General features: G+C 39.1%; 1 protein-coding gene across 1 annotated transcript in view; it reads left to right on the plus strand.

Annotated features, from left to right (window-relative positions):
* Positions 1–2939: 2939 nt before the first annotated feature.
* Positions 2940–18901, plus strand: part of CCDC192 (coiled-coil domain containing 192) — a 174767-nt gene continuing 158805 nt past the window's right edge. The window contains 2 exon segments of the mRNA XM_063087627.1: positions 2940–3068; positions 4121–4228. Of these exon segments, the coding sequence (XP_062943697.1) occupies positions 2940–3068; positions 4121–4228 (237 nt within the window).

Consider the following 18901-nt stretch of genomic DNA (forward strand, 5'->3'; position numbering starts at 1 on the left):
CCCTGACAAGTGAAGCAGCCAGCCCAAAGTCACACGATGACTTAGAATCAAGTCAGATCCAGAATGTGGCCTTCCAGCTGACAGGCAGAGTGCTCCTTAGCCAGTGCTCACGTGGTGTCCTCCCACGGCCATCCCCGGTCAGTTATATGGATGGGCACTTCCTACAAACTCTACTTGTAGTTTGTTCACGTTTTGAATTCAGTTATCTTATTAAGGGACTGTGGAGGCAACCCCAAACACAGAGGAATACTGTTTCCAGTGCAATGAATTGGAACTGAGAAAACTGTGTTTTTAAATTTTTGCCTAAATAGAAATAGAAATAGCTTAAGAAACTACTGCAAAAGCCAAACACAAAAGGACACGAGAGTGATGAAATTTCCACTGTGCAATAAATTCTGATCACGACAGTTGAGGGGGGAGGGATGACATAAATCTGGCCAGGGTGAGGGGCTGAGGCATGGGTGGTGGGTTGGGGAGAAGGTCTCTGCAGGGGAAAGACTTGTGTCTGTGTGAGAAATATGAGCAGGTTGTAGAAGGCTAAGGGAGTGAAGGGACTGTAGGTGCCTGTCAAGCAGGGAGAGGAACGGACAGCAGTAGTGAATAGATGAAATATCAGACAGGAAGCTTGACCACCGCAAAACGTGCTGAAAGCATGTTTTATCTGGCTCTGTAAAGTTACTGAGCAGGGGCTGCTGCTGGAACCCTGCTGTGTTAGAAGCCTCAGATAGTCAGAGACATTTAATTCTCTAAAACTAACTTACGTCAAAATACTCCTCTACATGAGTGGAATTTGCTGTAACCAAACTTTTACATAACAATCCTGCTTTTAAATAAATGCACATTAACTTTGTTCTTAATTATGTACTTGACTGTATTTCTCACTGCTCTTGTTTGAGCAACTGTTACAAAAGTATCCCTGTTGATATTTGCTTTTACTAGGGTTTTAAAATAAGCTAGAAAGGTTTAGTATCACATTATTCTCTTTAAAAGAGTTGGAATAATGGAATTTTTAACATTTACTGAATGCTTCATCTGTCAAAGCGTTTACCTGCTTTATGTCATTTGACCCTTACAGCAACCTTACCATCACCCAACTTCACGGTCATCTCCTTGTCCTCTGCTGCACCAACTGCCCTGGCCTTGGCAAGCAGAACTTGTCTGGGGCTCTGATCTCTCAGTGTCCCAGGCCAGATGCATGGAAAGTACTGCTCAAAGAAGTCACTGTTATAGCCTCTCAGCATGACAGACTGCTCCTTCTGGTACAATCACCTTCCTTGACTGCTAAGCCTTCAGTCAATCAACAATTATTTAATGGGCTCCTACTAAATGCTCAGCTAAGTCCCATCTGGCTTCTGCACATAGGGGCCTTTCTAGGAGTGACACATGAGGCTGGAGCAATCAGAGACCTTGAACCAGACCTTAAGGGTGGAAGGGGCTTGTGTGGTTGAGGGAAAAGAGAGAGGTCATTTTAGGACAGAGACATAAAGCCTTAAAAGCCCAGAAAGGAATAATGAGAAGGTGTGGGATAGGTTAGAGAAATAAAAAAAATAAAATTAGAAAAAAATATGTAAATTTTCCTCTAAATTCTTAAATGAGAAATCTCTGCAATCAAAAAAAAAAAAGTTTACTCTTACAATTTCATGTAAGATTTACTCAGTTGGTAGACTATCGACCTTAACACACATGCATAATAGTCTGGTGCCTTAACTGTAATCAGAGTTTATTAAATTTTTAATATTATTTAGTATTACTTTAGTTTGATCATCTTGGATATCTTAGCTCATATATTTAGATTATTGGCTTGGCAGGTAAAAAATTTTAAGACAAAAAGGAGAAAGTAAAATGGGAATTATCACTAAATTGCTAGAATTTACTGTTTAGAAATCCACACATAAGCTTAATCCTCAAACACCTGTATATCTCTTACATTTGCAGCATTTTGATGTCATGTAACAGACTGGTTTTTCTTTCTTTTTTTTTTTTTGTCCCTCCTTCTATCCCCCATTCTTCCTCACCATCCTTTTTTTTAAAAAAACAGACTATTGATTAATATAACTTACCTGTCAATTACTTTAACCACAGAGAGAGTATTCATTTTTAACATTAACACAAATTGCATGTGTCCATACATGCCTGGAAGTGGAATAAAATTAATGGGATAAACCCTATCTTTCTGGTCTTCTGCCATTGCATCCTGCAAAACTGGGACAATGACTGACTACACGGAACTTGTTTAGGGTCTTTGAAACCATACACCTACCTCCAAAACCTCTAATTCTGTGTATTTACTTATTTCTGAAATTGTTCTTGACTTAATTATTTTTGTTTGTTCTGTTAATGAAGTTGCCTCCCATTAAAAGGTGCTCACCTTTGAATAAGCTCTTTCCCTTAAGGAATAGGGAAAGCAGGAAGACAAGGCAGAGAGAGGGAGCTTGCAGCTGGGGTAAAGGTGCAGAAGACAGACTTTGCAATCTGCACAATCTGCTCAGGTCTCTCCCTACTCCACAACACATGACAACTTCCTAAGTTTATCTTGACAGAAAGTCCTATGTTATTTAATAGGGGTCTTCAGTTAAACTTGTTTCATTTGCTTTCATCTTACTGGAAATGATTGTCCTTCTTGGCTGGGGAAATTTGGGGTGTTTAAAGAAAAAGGCCAAGAGAAATGGATCAGCTCATCTTGCTGGATCTGCTCACACAAATATTAAAAACTTCCTCTTGAGGTCCAACATCAGACAGGAAGATTCTCCCTGGAAATAGCAGTCTAGATCAGGAGTTCCCCATCTTTTTGGGATAGTTTGACGTCTTGACAATTCTCCTTTTCTGAATAAGATGTTTTATATCATTCATTTATTTCTAAGTGTAAATACACAAGAATTTCGTTTTGAGGCTTGTTTTTTGAGGATTTTGTACCTACTCTTGAAATTATTGGAACCATCATGGATGCTGAGGACCATTGGTTCACTTCATCCCTAGTAATACCATTCCAGCTCAAGATGTTCATCCCCAAAGGCAACTTTGTGAGGGCAATTATGAAGCGGTATGTGGCAGAGTTACTTAGGAGCCAGGTTGTTGGCAAGAATAGCAACATTCCCTCATTCCATAGAGTTCCATTTAAATCAGAGGCCAGTGGCAGAGCCTCAAGGCTCAGTCTACAATATGAACAATTATGGGAACGGAATGAATGCTTTATTTTTATGGCTTGTTCCATTTACCACCAGATGGCTCTATTGTATCATCAGGAAATGTATATGTGTAAAATCAGTGGTGTCATAAACCAAAAGCGAAAAACAAAGAAGCAGTTAGACCTTTAAAATATGTAGGAACACAGTTCATTCTTTATGAGGTTAATGAGAAGCAGCTGTAGCAGCAGGAGCATTCACAGGAAAACAGGACACACCCAGGGCTATAGGAGGCTATAGGAAGGTAATAATCCTAGCACATATGAGGGTTTCCTTTTTAAGTTTTCATATTGCTCTGTAATTAATTGTCACAATAGCCAAAGAGTAATTAGGGCCTATAACATGTTTCCATACCAATATTGCATACTCTTCAGCTTGTAGCTAACAAAAAATAACTTTAGAACAATTTCGAGAGGCAAAGTCTACATATCTGCTGATTTGAGTCATATTAGCCATACTCTGAGAAAGAATGATCTAATTCTAAAACATGTGTTGTCTTTGCTTTAATGACACTGTGATAAGAAGGTGAAGACCAGAGGAAACAGAACTTCTCTGAGTTCAAATGACCCTGTTCCTCCTGATAGGTAAATGTTAATAATGTAGACTTTCCAGGTACATCTCCCATTCAGAATGTGGAATTTTGATTCTAACCTTTTGAAGTAAGAATAAAAGTTCTAGGTTAACCAAATCCCAATATGAATAAGTTTCTTCTAACTTTCTAAAGCTGTTTATTGTCATTATTTTTTACTCACCCTTTAGATTCTAAACTGTTAAACAAGACTTTTTATTATTATTATGTTTTGCTTTTTATTACTGTGTTAAGAAAAGGGGGAGATTTGTGTGAGTTTACTAAGTCTATCCTTAGTCCATAAAGTTGTTTGAAATGTGTTCAGGAAGTTATCCATATCAAAAAGTAATACTTGGTTATTGTTTTAAAGAAAGAGTCCCTGGACACTGGACAGATGGCGTTTACTTTGGCCCAAATTGAGTCCTTGGAGATTTGCCTGAAGGAAGCAGAAGAAAAAGCTAAAGCTTTATCTGAACAGGTGATACCTGCCATGGGAACTGGAAATATGTGTTCCTCAGCATGCATATAACAAGTGTAAATACACACGTTTTAACCTCTGCCCCATTGACACACACACATACACATTCTCACACACATCCACACACACACCAGCACATATACACAGCTTTTCATTCATTTTAAACATAATAATACTTTAAACTGTATGGACCTTTTCAGCCTTTAAAACTTCTCCACATTCATATTTTATTTGATTTTCATTCACTTCAGGCTGTGAGTTGGACAAGCCTTCTTTAAGCAAGTGGTTTTCCTGAATAAGCAAGTCATATTTGCATTATAAGCAGATAAACCCAAAGATGAAAATAAAATGTACCAGAACAACACAGGAGTAATTTTCTTGAATTACTTGAGGAAAGTTTACTTGGAAGAGAGTTTTTCAAGTATTGACTTCCCTTTCGGATTTTGAAACCCACACAAGCAAAGCAGGTTGTAGGTGGAACCCAGCTGTACTGGGTGACCTAGACATTGATCTGCATGTGCAGCAGGCCCCTGATTTCAGAGACAGTGGGTATCAGTAAAGCTCAGACAGGGGCTAGCTCGTTCCCCAATAAGGTTCATCTTTTGCAAATAGTGTAGAGGATAGTGCAACTATTTCCCCCTGGAAAGAGTGGCTTTGCGGCAGAGAGCAAAGCAGCTTGGAGTCTGGACTCCCTCAGTCCTGGGGGCACCGATGCTCACTCTTGGTGATAGTCAGTGAAGGAGAAAGCACAGAAGAGACACTGCAATGTTGTAAATGTTTATTAATTTCTCATGGATTAATACATTTGGATGACAATATATTTTAGAAATTTTAAGAGTTTTCTTTTTTAATATAAAAGGTGGTATCTTTGTACAGTTAAAACTAGTTGCATCAGAATTTTGTAAGAATGTTTGCAGAAACTAGGGGGAAAATGTGCTTGTGTTATGATAAAAAATGTATAATTAACATGTAAAGTAGTGACACACACACACACACACACAAATGCCCTCCATTTCTCCTTTAACTTATAAAAAAGTGCATCCTTCACTTTAGGATGTGTTTATTGTTTACTGAATAAATGTGATTGATGCAGGGAGTCACCAGGGGGCTTGTGTCAATTAATCAATCAATGAAAGTTCATTGCTTTTTTGAGAAAGTTTCCATCTCATCCCTGTGCTTGCCAACTGTTTTTTTCTTAAAACAAACAAAAATAAGCCTCTAATGATGACAAAATAATGAATTACAAAGAACATTATGATGAACATGAGCTACCCTTTCAAAGCAAAGTAAGTAAATAAATAAGAATTTCAGAGCCTCCAAACCAGGAAGGGTTTTTGGATGACTAACTAAAAGAGAGTACCCCTACTGGCATTAGATTGCACTAAGAAACATATTTATTTTATACCTGAATAACTTTTAATGATTTCTCATTTAAATCCATAAGATTCAATTCATTCACAAACATACCCATTCCTTTTGTTCTTTATAAAATATTTTTATCCAATACAAGTGGCTCCTAATATTTAAGATTCTTAACTGGATGATCCCTTTATATAACACCAAACAATTAGATGTATTTATTTTTTCAATGTTTAGCAGATTCTATATATAAAACCGAAACTGGATTTCACTCAAATTCTTTGTACATACTATAAGTAAGACACTGGTTAGGTGTTTTGGGAAGAAAGACATATAAACCAGGGCTTCACTACCCAAGTAGTTCACAGACAGTAGAATTGTTGGAAGAGCTGGAGAGTAAAAACAGGTATATTTTATGGCTCCAAGATAAACTATATAATAGCATTAGGTTGCAGGGTCTGTGTTATTGTCCTAAAGTGTAGTTCTTGAAGTTGCCAAATTTGTGTAACCAAGTGAATTTAATTGCAAGTTGGCAGTGGTTTGAGGAAAAGGAGAGTATGAAGTGAAAAAGCATATTGCAGCCATTTTCAATATTACATTTTTAATTAAGTTGAACATTTTATTATATTTGGCTATCTCCACTGTTACTTTTGAAAGAGCTCAATCAAATACAGACACTGTTCTCAAAAGGATTAATCCTGAGATTTTTGCTTTCTCCAGTGTTTTAGTCTAGTCTTGTCTTCGAAAAGATAAAAACTGTAAGAACAGTTTCCTGTTCCCTATTTTAAAATCTAAATTGACATTGTAAAAAATGGGATTGCAGAAGGATAGGTAAAGGGGAGCAACTGACCTTTCTTAAGAATGTCCTTGAGAATATTTTAGAGTGGAACAGAATGGAGCATCTGTCTCAAACAATCAGACATTTGTCCACTGGGTGCCACTGTCTTCCTTACCAGGCTATGCCACCACAGGATTGCAGAAAGAGAGGTTTTCTTCAGTATTAAAGGAGACCTTGGAAACATGCAGTTTGAGAAAGCTCAGGACCAACAGATGCTTACTGTGGATGACAACCCTAGGCTGTAGTATTAAAGACAATGATTACTCTGTGTGCATGTTTTCAAAGGAATATTTTTGCCTACACATGCTAAGGCTTCTTTTTAAATGTCATTACTTTAGGATTTGTCACAAGGATGTTGGGAATGCCATCGTTTTCACTGCTAACCTAAATCGTGTATGTCAGCCTTGTGGCTGAGCACGTAGGATGGGGTGGGGAGAACAGAAGAAATGAACAGGGCAATGATTTGCGCCAGACCAAAGGAGTGTCTTTGGGAAAAGGGTAAATCTCACTGTTAGCTCATTCCTCACCTCCCAGCTTGCCTCTTAGAGAACATAGAGTTAACTCACAATGGAAAGTATAGATGCCTGGAGTTGTCATCCACACTAAGCATTTGGTGATCTTGAGTCTCAGTTTACTCAAACTGGATGTTTCCGAGGACCCCTTCAGTAAGGTCTCCCTTGGTCCACTATGAAAAAGAGAAAACTTAGAAATAATGAAGAAATAAGAAGACTGTGGCTGCTTCCTCTGGTGAGGTCCCATGCCAAACAGAAATCTTTGTTGGGCTTCCCAGTAGCTAACAACTATTCTTTATTTCTCTGCAGCCTTGTCACTATTGCCAAAATGAAAGAAATATGAGATCAATACAATTTGCAATTAAGACTTGTAACCTGGGCTCGTCAAGGCTATCGGAAATAACTGCAGCAATTCAGCGGGCTAGAGTGAGAAGGGGTCATTAAGATTCCAACTTTTATACCAGGTTATAATGGTAAACAACTCAAAACATTACCAAGTTTTACTTAAGAAAATACTTGATTGTATTTCCTGTAGGTTATGACCAGTGGGAGAAGAGCCAAATGCCTGGATATTGAGTAGTACACAAAGAGAACGAAGGGAGAATAAGAAAGGGAGGAAAAGTGTTAAGAATGTGAAAGAAAGAAGAAAAGTAAAAGGATTTCTGCAGAAGCCCTTAAAAAGCAGTTTTTGCATGTGTGCTGGCTTCTATCATCACTGCATCCAGGAGGACAGAGAAGGGGGTTCTGGTGGGCTGCCGTTTGTGATCACACAGAAGCCAACAGATCCTACAGCATTTGCTCTGAGACAGGTTCCAAAAAGGGTCAAGAAAACACACAGTTTCACATGAAGCTCGGATCCAGAGACACCCCAGTTCAGAGTTCCTGAGGCAACACTGCTTTTGGCAGCAATGTTGACCCAGGGTCTCTCCCATTTACCAGGAGCTTCTGGTTCCCAGCTCCAGGGATCAGGCTGTAGAGAGTTCAGACTCTGTTCCTGTTCCACTATTTGCCAGCTTTATGACCTTGGGCAATTCACGATATCTCTCCAGCAGCAGTTGTCTTATCTAGAAGGGGGTAAACATGCTAGCTTTATAGAGCTGTTGTGAGGACTAAATGAAATTGGTATCTGCCTCTTAGTAGATACTATAGTCTGAATGTTTGTGTCCCTCCGAAATTCTTATGTTGAAACCTAATACCCAATATAATGGTATCTGGAGATGGGGTCTTGGTAGATGATGAGGTCATGAGGGTGGAGTTGTCATGAATGGGATTAGTGCCCTTATAAAAGAGGCTCCTTTGCCCCTTTCACCATATGAGGACAGAGCAAGAAGGTACTGTCTGTGAACCAGGGAACAGGCCCTCACCAAATGCCAAATCTGTTGACACCTTGATCACAGACTTCCCAGCCTCTAGAACTGTAAGAAATAAATTTCTATTGTTTATAAGCTACCCAATTTATGGTATTTTGTTACAGCAGCCCAAATGGACTAAGACAGTAGGTTCTCAATAACTATCAGTTTATCTCCACTCTTACAAGTGGTCATAGCAGAACTGTGTGATTCTCTTTATGCTCTGAACCACATAAATTAATCACAGTCCCAACCAACCACAGAAGTCTCTCTCCCCCCCACACACTATGTGTGTGTACGTGTCTGTATTTGTATAAAAAATTTCTTTCCTTACTCCTGTCTCTTAAAACATTTGAAAGATGACCACTTTCAAATCATAGCATAGCAGTATTCCAGCACTCACACTCTTAACAGTCTCTCAAGCAAGAAAAGCGCCCCCTCCCTGCCCCCTGCCCCTGCTCCCCGACCCAAGCTCCTTTGTCCTAACTTGGCTTTTTCGCCATCCAGCTTTCTCTTCTACTCTTTCTTAGCTCTTCATTTGGTAAAGAGACTTTTGTTCTTTAACCTTGTTTTTCCTTTCTGCTACATCTTTTGGGGCTTCTGTGTGTTTCTGCCTGTTCTATGATTTTGCCCAGACTGGGAGCTGAATAAGCAGCACTGATCTCTAGTCATTTCAGGGTTTTCTTTAGCGATGTGGAGTCTTTCTGCTTCCATATAGAGAGGCTTACTGGCGATACTCAAAATGCAGAGAAATTTCAATGGAGGAGAACATGGTAATTTTATTTCCCAATTTTTGGAAAATGCATGTGTGAGCGCTTTTCTTGCGTCTTAGTAACAGCTCATGTGCCCGTGGGCGTAATTTTCTCTTACCTGATGAGAGGGACATTTTCTAGGGTCCAAAATAAAACTAGTAACAGGGCATTCCTGCATCTTCACTCTATAACTAACTTGACAAGTCATGTTATATGCAAATAAAATTCCTTTTTCTTTCTTTTTTTCCCCTGGGATCTCTCTGCCTAAGATTCTCCCCCATCTTAGAGAATAACAGAACTAATAATGGAGATAAAGCATGAAAGGGGGTGGAGGATGTGTAAGCTCACATCCTACAGGAATGCATGAATGGAACCCTGCAATGCATTGTAAACGGTGGACAGTGAGTGGAGGAACTAACGTTTATTAAGCACCTACAGTGTTCCAGGTACTGTGCTTAGATTTACAGACATTTCATTTGATCCACACAGTAACCCTATGAGAGGCACTATTATTATAATCCCCATGTACTGTTGAGGATAATGAGACTCAAAAGCATAGTCATTTCCCCAGGGTTATATAGTCAATAAATGGTGAATCTGGTATTAGAACCCAAGTATTTTTAAAATTCAAAGCCCCTGTTCTTAAGAGCATGTGGTCATAGGACAAAGCCATTTAAAAGAAGTTTCGTACACTGCAGCACTGAACAAGAAGAATTTACCTTGGTTCCCAAACTGGAACTTGAAGGCCTTGTTAAACAGGTTGCTGGCTCTACCCCCAGAATTTCTGATTCAGTAGTTCTGGGGTAAGTTTCAAAAATTTGCATTTCTCATAAGTTCTCATGTAGTTTAAGTTCCAGTTGCTAACCCAGAACTTTAGGCTGCATGGGAGTTACTGAACCAGTTGGGATTACGTTTGGGTACATACAACAGACAAGCCAAACAAGAATGGCCTCACCAAGGTAGATAAGGTTGATTTTTTTCACTCCTGTAACATAAGTCTGGACACAGGCAGCCCAGGACAGGAGTGGTAGCTCTGCAGCCCTTGGGAGCCTGAGCTTTGTCTCTCTCTGTGTTCACAAACATGGCTTCCATCCTCAAAGTCCATGATGTCCTGCAGCTGCAGCCCTATCACTCACATTTGAGGCAGCACGAAGAAGGGAGAGGCAAATGCAAAGTAGGGGTGGGCCACAGTCCGCTGAGCAGCCCCTTTGAGAGCTTTTCTATAAACCCCAATTAATGAATTCTTATATATCACTGAACACTTCTCTTTGCATGAAAGCTGAGAAATATGGGTATTTACCTGGGCACATTGCCATCTCCAAGAGTATGGGTTATTTTACTAAGAAGGGGAGAATGGATACTTGGTTGGCAAACAGCAGTCTCTGCCTCACTCACCCAGCCTCTTGACCACACCGTTGCACATAGTACTTTCTCTTTGTCACTTCCATGTTCTTTTGTTTATGGATATCCAGTTTTCCCAGCACTATTTGTTAAAGACAACTTTTTCACCATTGAGTGATCTTGACACCCTTGTCAAAAATCAATTGGCCATAGATGTATTGGTTTACCTCTGGACTTGCAATTCCATCCCATTGATTTATAGCTGTATGATTCAGCAGGTACTGCTGTTTGGAAGCCCCAGCCACCAGGTTTGTGCATGGCATTTCATATAGAAAGAGACAAATATGGGATATTTAATTCAGCATCTCAAACTGAGGCAAGTGAAATGAAGTTTTCTTCATTTCGTTTCTCAATTCTCCAGATCCCTGACATAATGACAGTGCTCTAAAAAGATACATGAGCAATTGGATGCCCTTTTAATATAGAAAAGATGTAGGAAGTATAACAAAAAAAATATTGTTCTGAGAACCCTGTTCTCCAGTCTGCAGAGGAAATCTCAGCAAGACAGGATGCCAAGTCCCAAGTTAGCAGAAGAGGACAAGAGCTGACCTCTAGGATACCCCTTCTTGTTGGAGTCATATTATAAGACTCACCAGGAATGTAAGAGGTAGGGACAAGTTATCTGTGATCTTTATTTGAAGAAAGAAAACATTATGTGTATGTTGTAATAAAGCACAAGAAAGTTAAAGGAAAACCAAGGGGCTGCGGGGGAAGGCAAAGGAAGAAACAATTCAGTTCTGAAAAGGACTTGCATCTATTCTTACTGGCCCCCCATGCCCTACTCCCCTGCTGATCTATTCTGGCTTATTGCAAAAACCCAGTTTGGGGCACCAGTGGCTTTGCAGGCTGTTCAAAGTCAAGAACAAGCCAATTGTTCTTTTGCTTTTCTGCTTTTGGGTTTTGTTTTTTGGTTTTTATTCTTTATTTTTGTTTTTGCTTGTTTTGCTTTGTGAACAGCATGCATTTATTAATTTAACAAGTATTTATTGAGGACCCACAGTATTCTTGGCACTATGCTTGGAAGTAGGAATCCAGCAGCAGACAAGATTGACAAGATTCCCCACTCACGGAGCTGACATTCTAGTGGGAGGACACAGACAATAAACAAATAATCATTGAAAATCCATAGAGCTTCAGACGGTGTTAAGTGTTTTGCTGGGCCATGCTAAAGAGTGTCTGTGGGACTACGTTGGATCTTAAATCCCATTGGGAGGTCTAGTTACTGAGAGTAACCAGTGGGCTCTTGGCCTTGAGAAGATAGTGATTGTAGCTCTTTGTGTGTGTGTGTCTGTATGAGAGAGAGAGAGAGAGAGAGAGAGAGAGAGAGAGAGAGAGAGAGAGAGAGAGAGAGAGAGAGAGAGAGGGAGATTCCTGTTGCTTTTGATAGCAAACTGTAAAAGCTAAGGCCAAGTTATTGCCCTAGAATAGCTCAAGGTTCTTGGGACTCAAGTTTTCTCTTCAAGATGGAGTTTCCAAAGAAAAAGGGACTTTCCTTTTTAGGACTTCTTTGGCCATAAGGTAAGAAGAGTGTGCCATGAGCAATGAACAGGGCTCAAATAACAGCTGCTGGGGTAGGAGAAATAGATCATGGTAGCAGAAAAAGGGGGGATTCTGAAAGTTTACTTTCTCTCGGGAGTTTTAACAATTTGGCTAATATTTCCTCTTGATTCTCCAGGCGTATCTGTGTTTGTTGATATAAAGCTCTCATTAAAAATACATAAACAAAAGAACTAGTATGTTATGTTGGACTCTAATAATCAAGATATTGTTAATCATTTTATGCCTAAGGCCTTAAATTAAACTCCCATTATTTTCCTCTTAGTACATTTTAGTATTCGATCTATATTGTTTAGGAATAGAAGGAACATAGACTTCCAGCCAATTTTTAGATACTGAATATGTGTATTGAGTGGCTAAAAATAATTTGATGCATACTGAGATTGCCCAAAAAATGATCTGATTCTTTTTCATTGTTTAAATGTAACAGTGGATCCCTTGATGTCAAGTTTATTTGAAATAAGTAATGTGCCCTTGGTAGGAGTATTCATTTCTGCAAATGCTCAGAAATTATGCTTGATATGCCAATCTGAAATCATGAGTTTTGTGAATGAGTTTTTGTTTTCTGATCTATTTTGAAATCTACTTTAATGCCACAAAATCACAAGCAGTCTGTTTGACCTGGACTGGGTTTCCTTATCACCATGAAATCTAGTTATCAGGAACTTCATTAAACAATTTGCTTAGCTACGGTTCTGATTGGCTTTATAGCAGAAGAGTTCCCTCTTTAATAAAAAAAAGGCCAATAACTTCCCTTCTAAACAGATGTTAATCTTCACCCTGTGACTGGGTTGTTGGGTATAAAACAGGAGCCTCAGATAATGTAAGGAAAAAAAATACAAGCTGTTGAAGAGATGTGTTGTTTCAAATAGAGTCAGGCACAATGACAAATCGGCTTCTGTTACTGTTGCAGGAGGGATGTGAGGACTGCTGGCCTGTTACATAACTACAGACTTCCTTTTGCTTATAAATGTCAAGATCAAAGAGAGGTCAGTTTTAAATAGCTGACCAGGTGCTAATAAATGTGACTTTCATGCCTAAGAAAAAGCAAAAGGCCTTGTCCCTTAAGAGTCATGGTTCTGCTGATATGAGGTGTCTTTTTGTATGAGCTTAACCTGCATTTTTTTCATAAGGTTTTCTCTGAGATGGTGAACTAACTTTCATTTTGCTTAATGTCTAAGTAAATTAGCAATTTAGGTATATGCCTTCACTTAATTATTTATTATTTCGTTATATATTCATTGAGCTCATACTGTGAGCGAGGCATTCTCCTAGGTACTTGTATGTATTTTAGCTCATGTATTTCTCCAAACAGTCGTAAAATTTATATATGCCATTTTGCAAATGATGCAAGCTCTTGTTGCAGCCCTCCTGTTGGCTCTTTCTCTACTCTCTCCCTTAATGACCTGGCTTTAGGACACCCAATTTGCTCAAGAGGAAAACCAAGTCTCCATCATTAGTCCAGATCCTTCTTCCAACCCCAGACTTGATTATTTAACTGTCTATCGAACATTTCTGCCAAGGTTCTTACAGTTAACTCAAGCTTTGCTTTTCCAAAATTCAATTCATCTGCTGCCTTTTCCTTCTCCCTCATTGCCTAGGTCAGTGGTAGGTGCCACCAGCCACCTCCTGGTTCAGGTCAGAAATCTGTGCTGTTTTGATTCTTTCCTCTTCCTCACCCCACACGGCAATCCAATCAATTGCTGAGGACTATGAGTGATGCCTCCCAAGTAGTTCTTGAATCCATCTTTTTTTCTCTCTATTTCTACCATCACCACCCTTGTCCAGGGCACCATCTGCAGCAGCCTCCCCTGACTTCGCCATCACTGTGGTCTTTGTTTAATGACTCCTCAATACTACAGCCAGAGTGAAGACTTTACAACACAGACCTCATATTTCTCCTTGGCTTAAAATCCTAAATTAGCCCTCTTTCACTATCAGGGTCAAATCTGTATTCCTTAAAAATATCACAATACTGTTTGTGATCTGACCATCTACTTGCTTCTCCAGCTTTATCTTACATCACTCCCTGCATACCACTATTACACCACTCTCAGTTCCTTGAATGCATCATATTCTTGCTTATGTTTCTCATCTAAAAAAAACAAAAGCCCTGTTCCTTAGAGTCAAATTTTAATTAATGGACCCTCTTCCTTCTGTTTCTGCCTGGAAGTTCTCTGATCTGCTCCCACCACCTTCTCTCACTCTCTTTCTCATTACCCAAAACCCCAGGAAACTCCTCCTTTTCAGATCTTCAGTTAACTGCTACTTCCTCCAAAATGCTTTCCTTCCTCCTTCAAGTTTGGGTTAGATGTCTTTCCTAGGTATTCTCATAATCTCTCTCCCACCCCTCACCCCCCACCAATTATAATGGTCTGTTTGTCCATATCTCCCATATGCAATACACCCCATGGAAGAAGCTCAGACAGTAACTCCCCTGAGGTCCCATATCAAGTTAGGATTCATCCACTTGTCTCTGTGTCAAAGCCCACGCTCTTTCAATTATAACACTTGGAGTTTACCCATATGCAATGGGGGCGCCATCATAAGTAGCCATACTTACACTTAGTGTGGTTAAGAGAGCAGTTCTGATCTGATCTGGATTTCTATTTCAGGTCGCCAGACTTCTATGAGTTGCGTGTTGTCCTTGTCCTACCCCATCCAAGGTGGGATATCTGCTTCTTGCTTCAAGGTCCCATACTATCTGTGTCTGTGCTTATGTCCTATGCCAATAAACAAACAAACAAACAGACAGACAAATGAACAAACAAACAAATAAATAAATGGTGCAGACTCTAAAGTTCACTAACTTTGGCTACTTTTAAATATATTCCACCAAATGGTTCCCTTGATAACAACAAGGGCTGCATCATCCTGAGACTTTGAGTGTGTGGGTTTCTGCTCCACCCCTCCCCTTCTCCATCTCTTATTCCTCCATCCTCATCTTGAGTGTTTTGTATTTTCTTTGGAATCTACATACTCTCTAAAGGAGCAGTAAGTTGAAGAGTGGTTCTGGTCCAGTGGGAACAATCATTTCCTGCTTTAAAATTCATCTGGGAATGGTTGCTTCCTTCACGCAAAGTAGGAGACTATTTCCTAACGTCAGGGGACTTTTCCTTAAGCTGCCTAATTTTTGTTTCCAAAAGCCTAAACCCATCGAAGAGCTTACTAGGGACTTGGGAGAAAAAGAGATCCCTGAGAGAAACTCAAAGGCAGCAGAATGCATTTTCCTCAAGCTGGAGAGTGGAAAGTTGATCCTGGGAATCCCACCAGCAGGGGAAGCCTGTGCCTCATTTAATGAAAAGTGCTCTGAGAATGTGCCACACTTAGAGGGACTGGCTGCATTCTGGATATGGGTCCTAGGCACCTCAGTGAAACTACAGAGCCAGCTCACCTGCAGGATCTATGCCTGGGGACAAGAGATTTCTGAGCGATGACCAGCATGGGACCAGAGAGATTCCCCAGTGGGTGAACAACCATGGGGTTGGCATAGGGAGGTCCTCAAGAATGACTGTGCCTAGAGGTGGGGGCTTTGAGTTAAAATAAATAGGATCTACAGAAAATAAAAATGTGGTATTTCTCACACTTGAGTTTGTGGATTGAGAACTATCTTCATTATATCTGGCCACAGTAGCTCTATTTTTATATAATTACTTTACATCCAGTATCATGTTGGCTTTAATTTCTCAGAGCCTGGTATTATTGATCTTTATATCCAAGTTAATGGTGAACTGCCTCGCCTTTTCCCATGTCTTTTCATTTTTCTCTGGTATTCTTATTTATTCATAAGGCCTAGAGAACTTTTTTGGAGATTAAAGGAATCTTAGAAATCTTTATGCCTGGACCCCTAACTTTATATTTGAATTATTGATTGACCTTTCTGTAAATATTTCTCTCTGTTTCACTCAGAGATTAAATGTTCCTCATTATTCAGGGCTTTTCCCCCAAATAATTTGGGAGTGTTATGGGTTGTATTGTATCCCCCTCCTCAAATTCATATGTTGAAGTTCTAACTCCCAGTATCTCAGAACATGACTTTATTTGAAAATAGAGTACTTGCAGATATAATCAGCAAATATGAGGCCATACCAAAGCAGGGTAGGTCCCTAACCCAATATAATGGGTGTTCTTATTAAAAGTGAAAATTTGGACACAGACATTCAGGCAGGGAGAAAGCCATGTGAAGATGAGGGCAGAGCCCAGGGTCATGCTTCTACAAGCCAAGAAATGCCAAAGATTGCCAGCAACCCACTAGAAACTGGGAGAGAGGCATAGAATAGATTCTTCCTCACAGTTCTCAGAAGGAACCAACCCTTCTAGCACCTTGATTTTGGACTGTAGCCCCAGAACTGTGAGACAATAAATTTCTGTGTTTAGTGGCACTCTCCTATGGCAGTCCTAGCAGACTAATACAGGGGGTAAATATGTTTCTTAATTGTGGGCCTTTGCAGGTCTATTTTAAGATGTGCATAACCTAAAAGTGGCTGGAAATAACCTGTTAAAGGATGAAATATTAATAAATGTAAAACTCTGTTTTGTCTATGATGGGGGTAGGATGAAGAATTTGTTTGTTTCAGCTGTAAAATTGAATAGAGACCAAACCAGTTCTGTGAGCTCAATGTATCTTCAGATATAGGGGTTCCTGCCCATTTCACAAGTAGAATATGTCATTTTTAAATTTCTTACCTCAGTTATTTATTGCCAGGGAATTTCATAATTTGTAGTACTAGTTCAAGCGAGCTTGCAAAGCATTTAGAGCAAAGGGAAGCCTTTGTTTTTAAGTCTCTCCTTTCTCTGTAGCATGAGCTCTACAAGGTTTGGAAAGACTTGTTTTTGAGTGCTTTTTGAGTGACTCTGGAAATCTATTCTGCAATATTAATTGCTGTGTGGGGGTTGTGGAGGAGCAAGTTTAGGAGAACAGAAAATGAGACTTGTTTCACTTAATATAATTTTCTCTAAGTCCATCCAAGTTGTTGTGAATGGTAGTATTTCATTCTTTTTTTTATAGCAGAGTAGTGTTCTATTGTGTAGATGTACCTCAGTTTCCTTATCTACTCATCAGACAATGGAATTTGGCCTGGTTCCAGCTCTTGACTATTACATAGAGAGCTGCAATAAACATTGGAGTACAAGTATCCCTTCAGCACGATGATTTCCATTCTTCTGGGTATATTCCCAGCAGTGGAATCTCTAGGTCATATGGCAGATCTATCTGTAATTATTTGAGGAACCTCCATACCATTTTCCATAAAGGCTGCACCATTTTGCAGCCCCACCAACAGTGGATGACACTTCCTTTTTCTCCACAACCTCTCCAGCACTTATCCTTCTCAGTCTTTTGGATATTAGCTATCCTAACTGGAGTGAGATGGTATCTCAGTGTGCTTTTGATTTGCATTTCCTGGATGTTGAGTGATACTGAGCACTTTTTCATGTGTCTGTTGGCCATTCATATATCTTCCTTTGGGAAATGTCTGTTCAGCTCCTTTGCCCATTTTTTAATTGGGTTATTTCTTTTTTTGTTGTAAAGTTTTTTGAGTTCTTTGTATATTCTGGATATTAATCCTTTGTCAGATGTATACTTTGCAAATATTTTCTCCCACTCTGTTGATTGTGTTTTTACTCTGTTGATTGCTTCTTTTGCTGTGCAGAAGCTTTTTAGTTTGATATAATCCCATCTGTTTATTTTACCTTTAGTTGCCTGTGCTTTTTGGGTCCTATTCATAAATTCTGTACCCACTCCTACTTCCTGGAGTGTTTCCCCTATGTTTTCTTTAAGGAGTTTTATAGTTTCAGGGTGTATATTTAATTCTTTAATCCATTCTGAGTTGATCTTGGTATATGGTGAGAGGTACGGGTCTATAATTTCTTTCTCTGCATGTTCACTGGTAGAGTATAGAAATGCTACTGATTTTTGTGTGTTGGTTTTGTAACCTGCAACTTCACTGAAATCATTTATCAACTCTAATAGAAGCTTTAGGCTGTTCAATATATAGGATCATATCATCTGCAAAAAGTGACAGCTTGACTTCATCCTTTCCAATCTGGATGCACTTTATTTCCTTCTCTTCTCTGATTGCTCTGGCTAGTACTTCCAACACTATGTTGAATAGGAATGGTGAGAGTGGGCATCCTTATCTAGTTCCTGTTTTTAAGGGAAAAGCTGCAGGATGATATTGGCAGTTGGCTTAGCGTTCATTGCTTTAATCATGTTGAGATACTTTCCGTCTATGCCTAACTTGCAGAGAATCTTTATCATGAAAGGATGTTGAATTTTGTCAAATGCTTTTTCAGCGTCAATAGAGATGATCATATGGTTTTTGTCTTCGCTTTTATTGAGGTGGTGTATCACATTTATTGATTTGCGTATGCTGAACCAACTTTGTATTCCTGGGGTGAATCCCACTTGACCATGGTGTATAATTTTCTGTATGTGTTGCTGTATTCTGTTAGCTAGTATTTTACTGAAGATTTTTTTCATCTATATTCATCAAGGATATTAGCCTGTAGTTTTCTATTTTTGATGTATCTTTGTCTGGCTTTGGTATCAGGGTGATGTTTGCCTCATAGAATGAGTTTGGGAGAATGGCATCTGTTTCAATCTTTTGGAATAGTTTGTAGGGAATTGGTATCAGTATTTAATGCAATAAATTTCCCCCTTAAAACTGTTTTTTTTCAGTATCCTGCAGGTTTAGGTATGATGTGCCATTATTTTCATTAGTTTCAATAAATTTTTTGATTTCCTGTTTAATTTCTTCTTGGACCCATAAGTCATTAAGTAGAATGTCGTTTAATTTCCATGAGTTTGTATAGTTTTCAGAGTTTAGTTTATTATTGATTTCTAAGTTTAATCCATTGTGATCAGAAAAAATTCCAATTTTTAAAAAATTTGTTAAGACTTGCTT

Source organism: Cynocephalus volans, chromosome 2, assembly GCF_027409185.1.
Source record: "Cynocephalus volans isolate mCynVol1 chromosome 2, mCynVol1.pri, whole genome shotgun sequence".
In the NCBI taxonomy this organism is placed as follows: domain Eukaryota; kingdom Metazoa; phylum Chordata; class Mammalia; order Dermoptera; family Cynocephalidae; genus Cynocephalus; species Cynocephalus volans.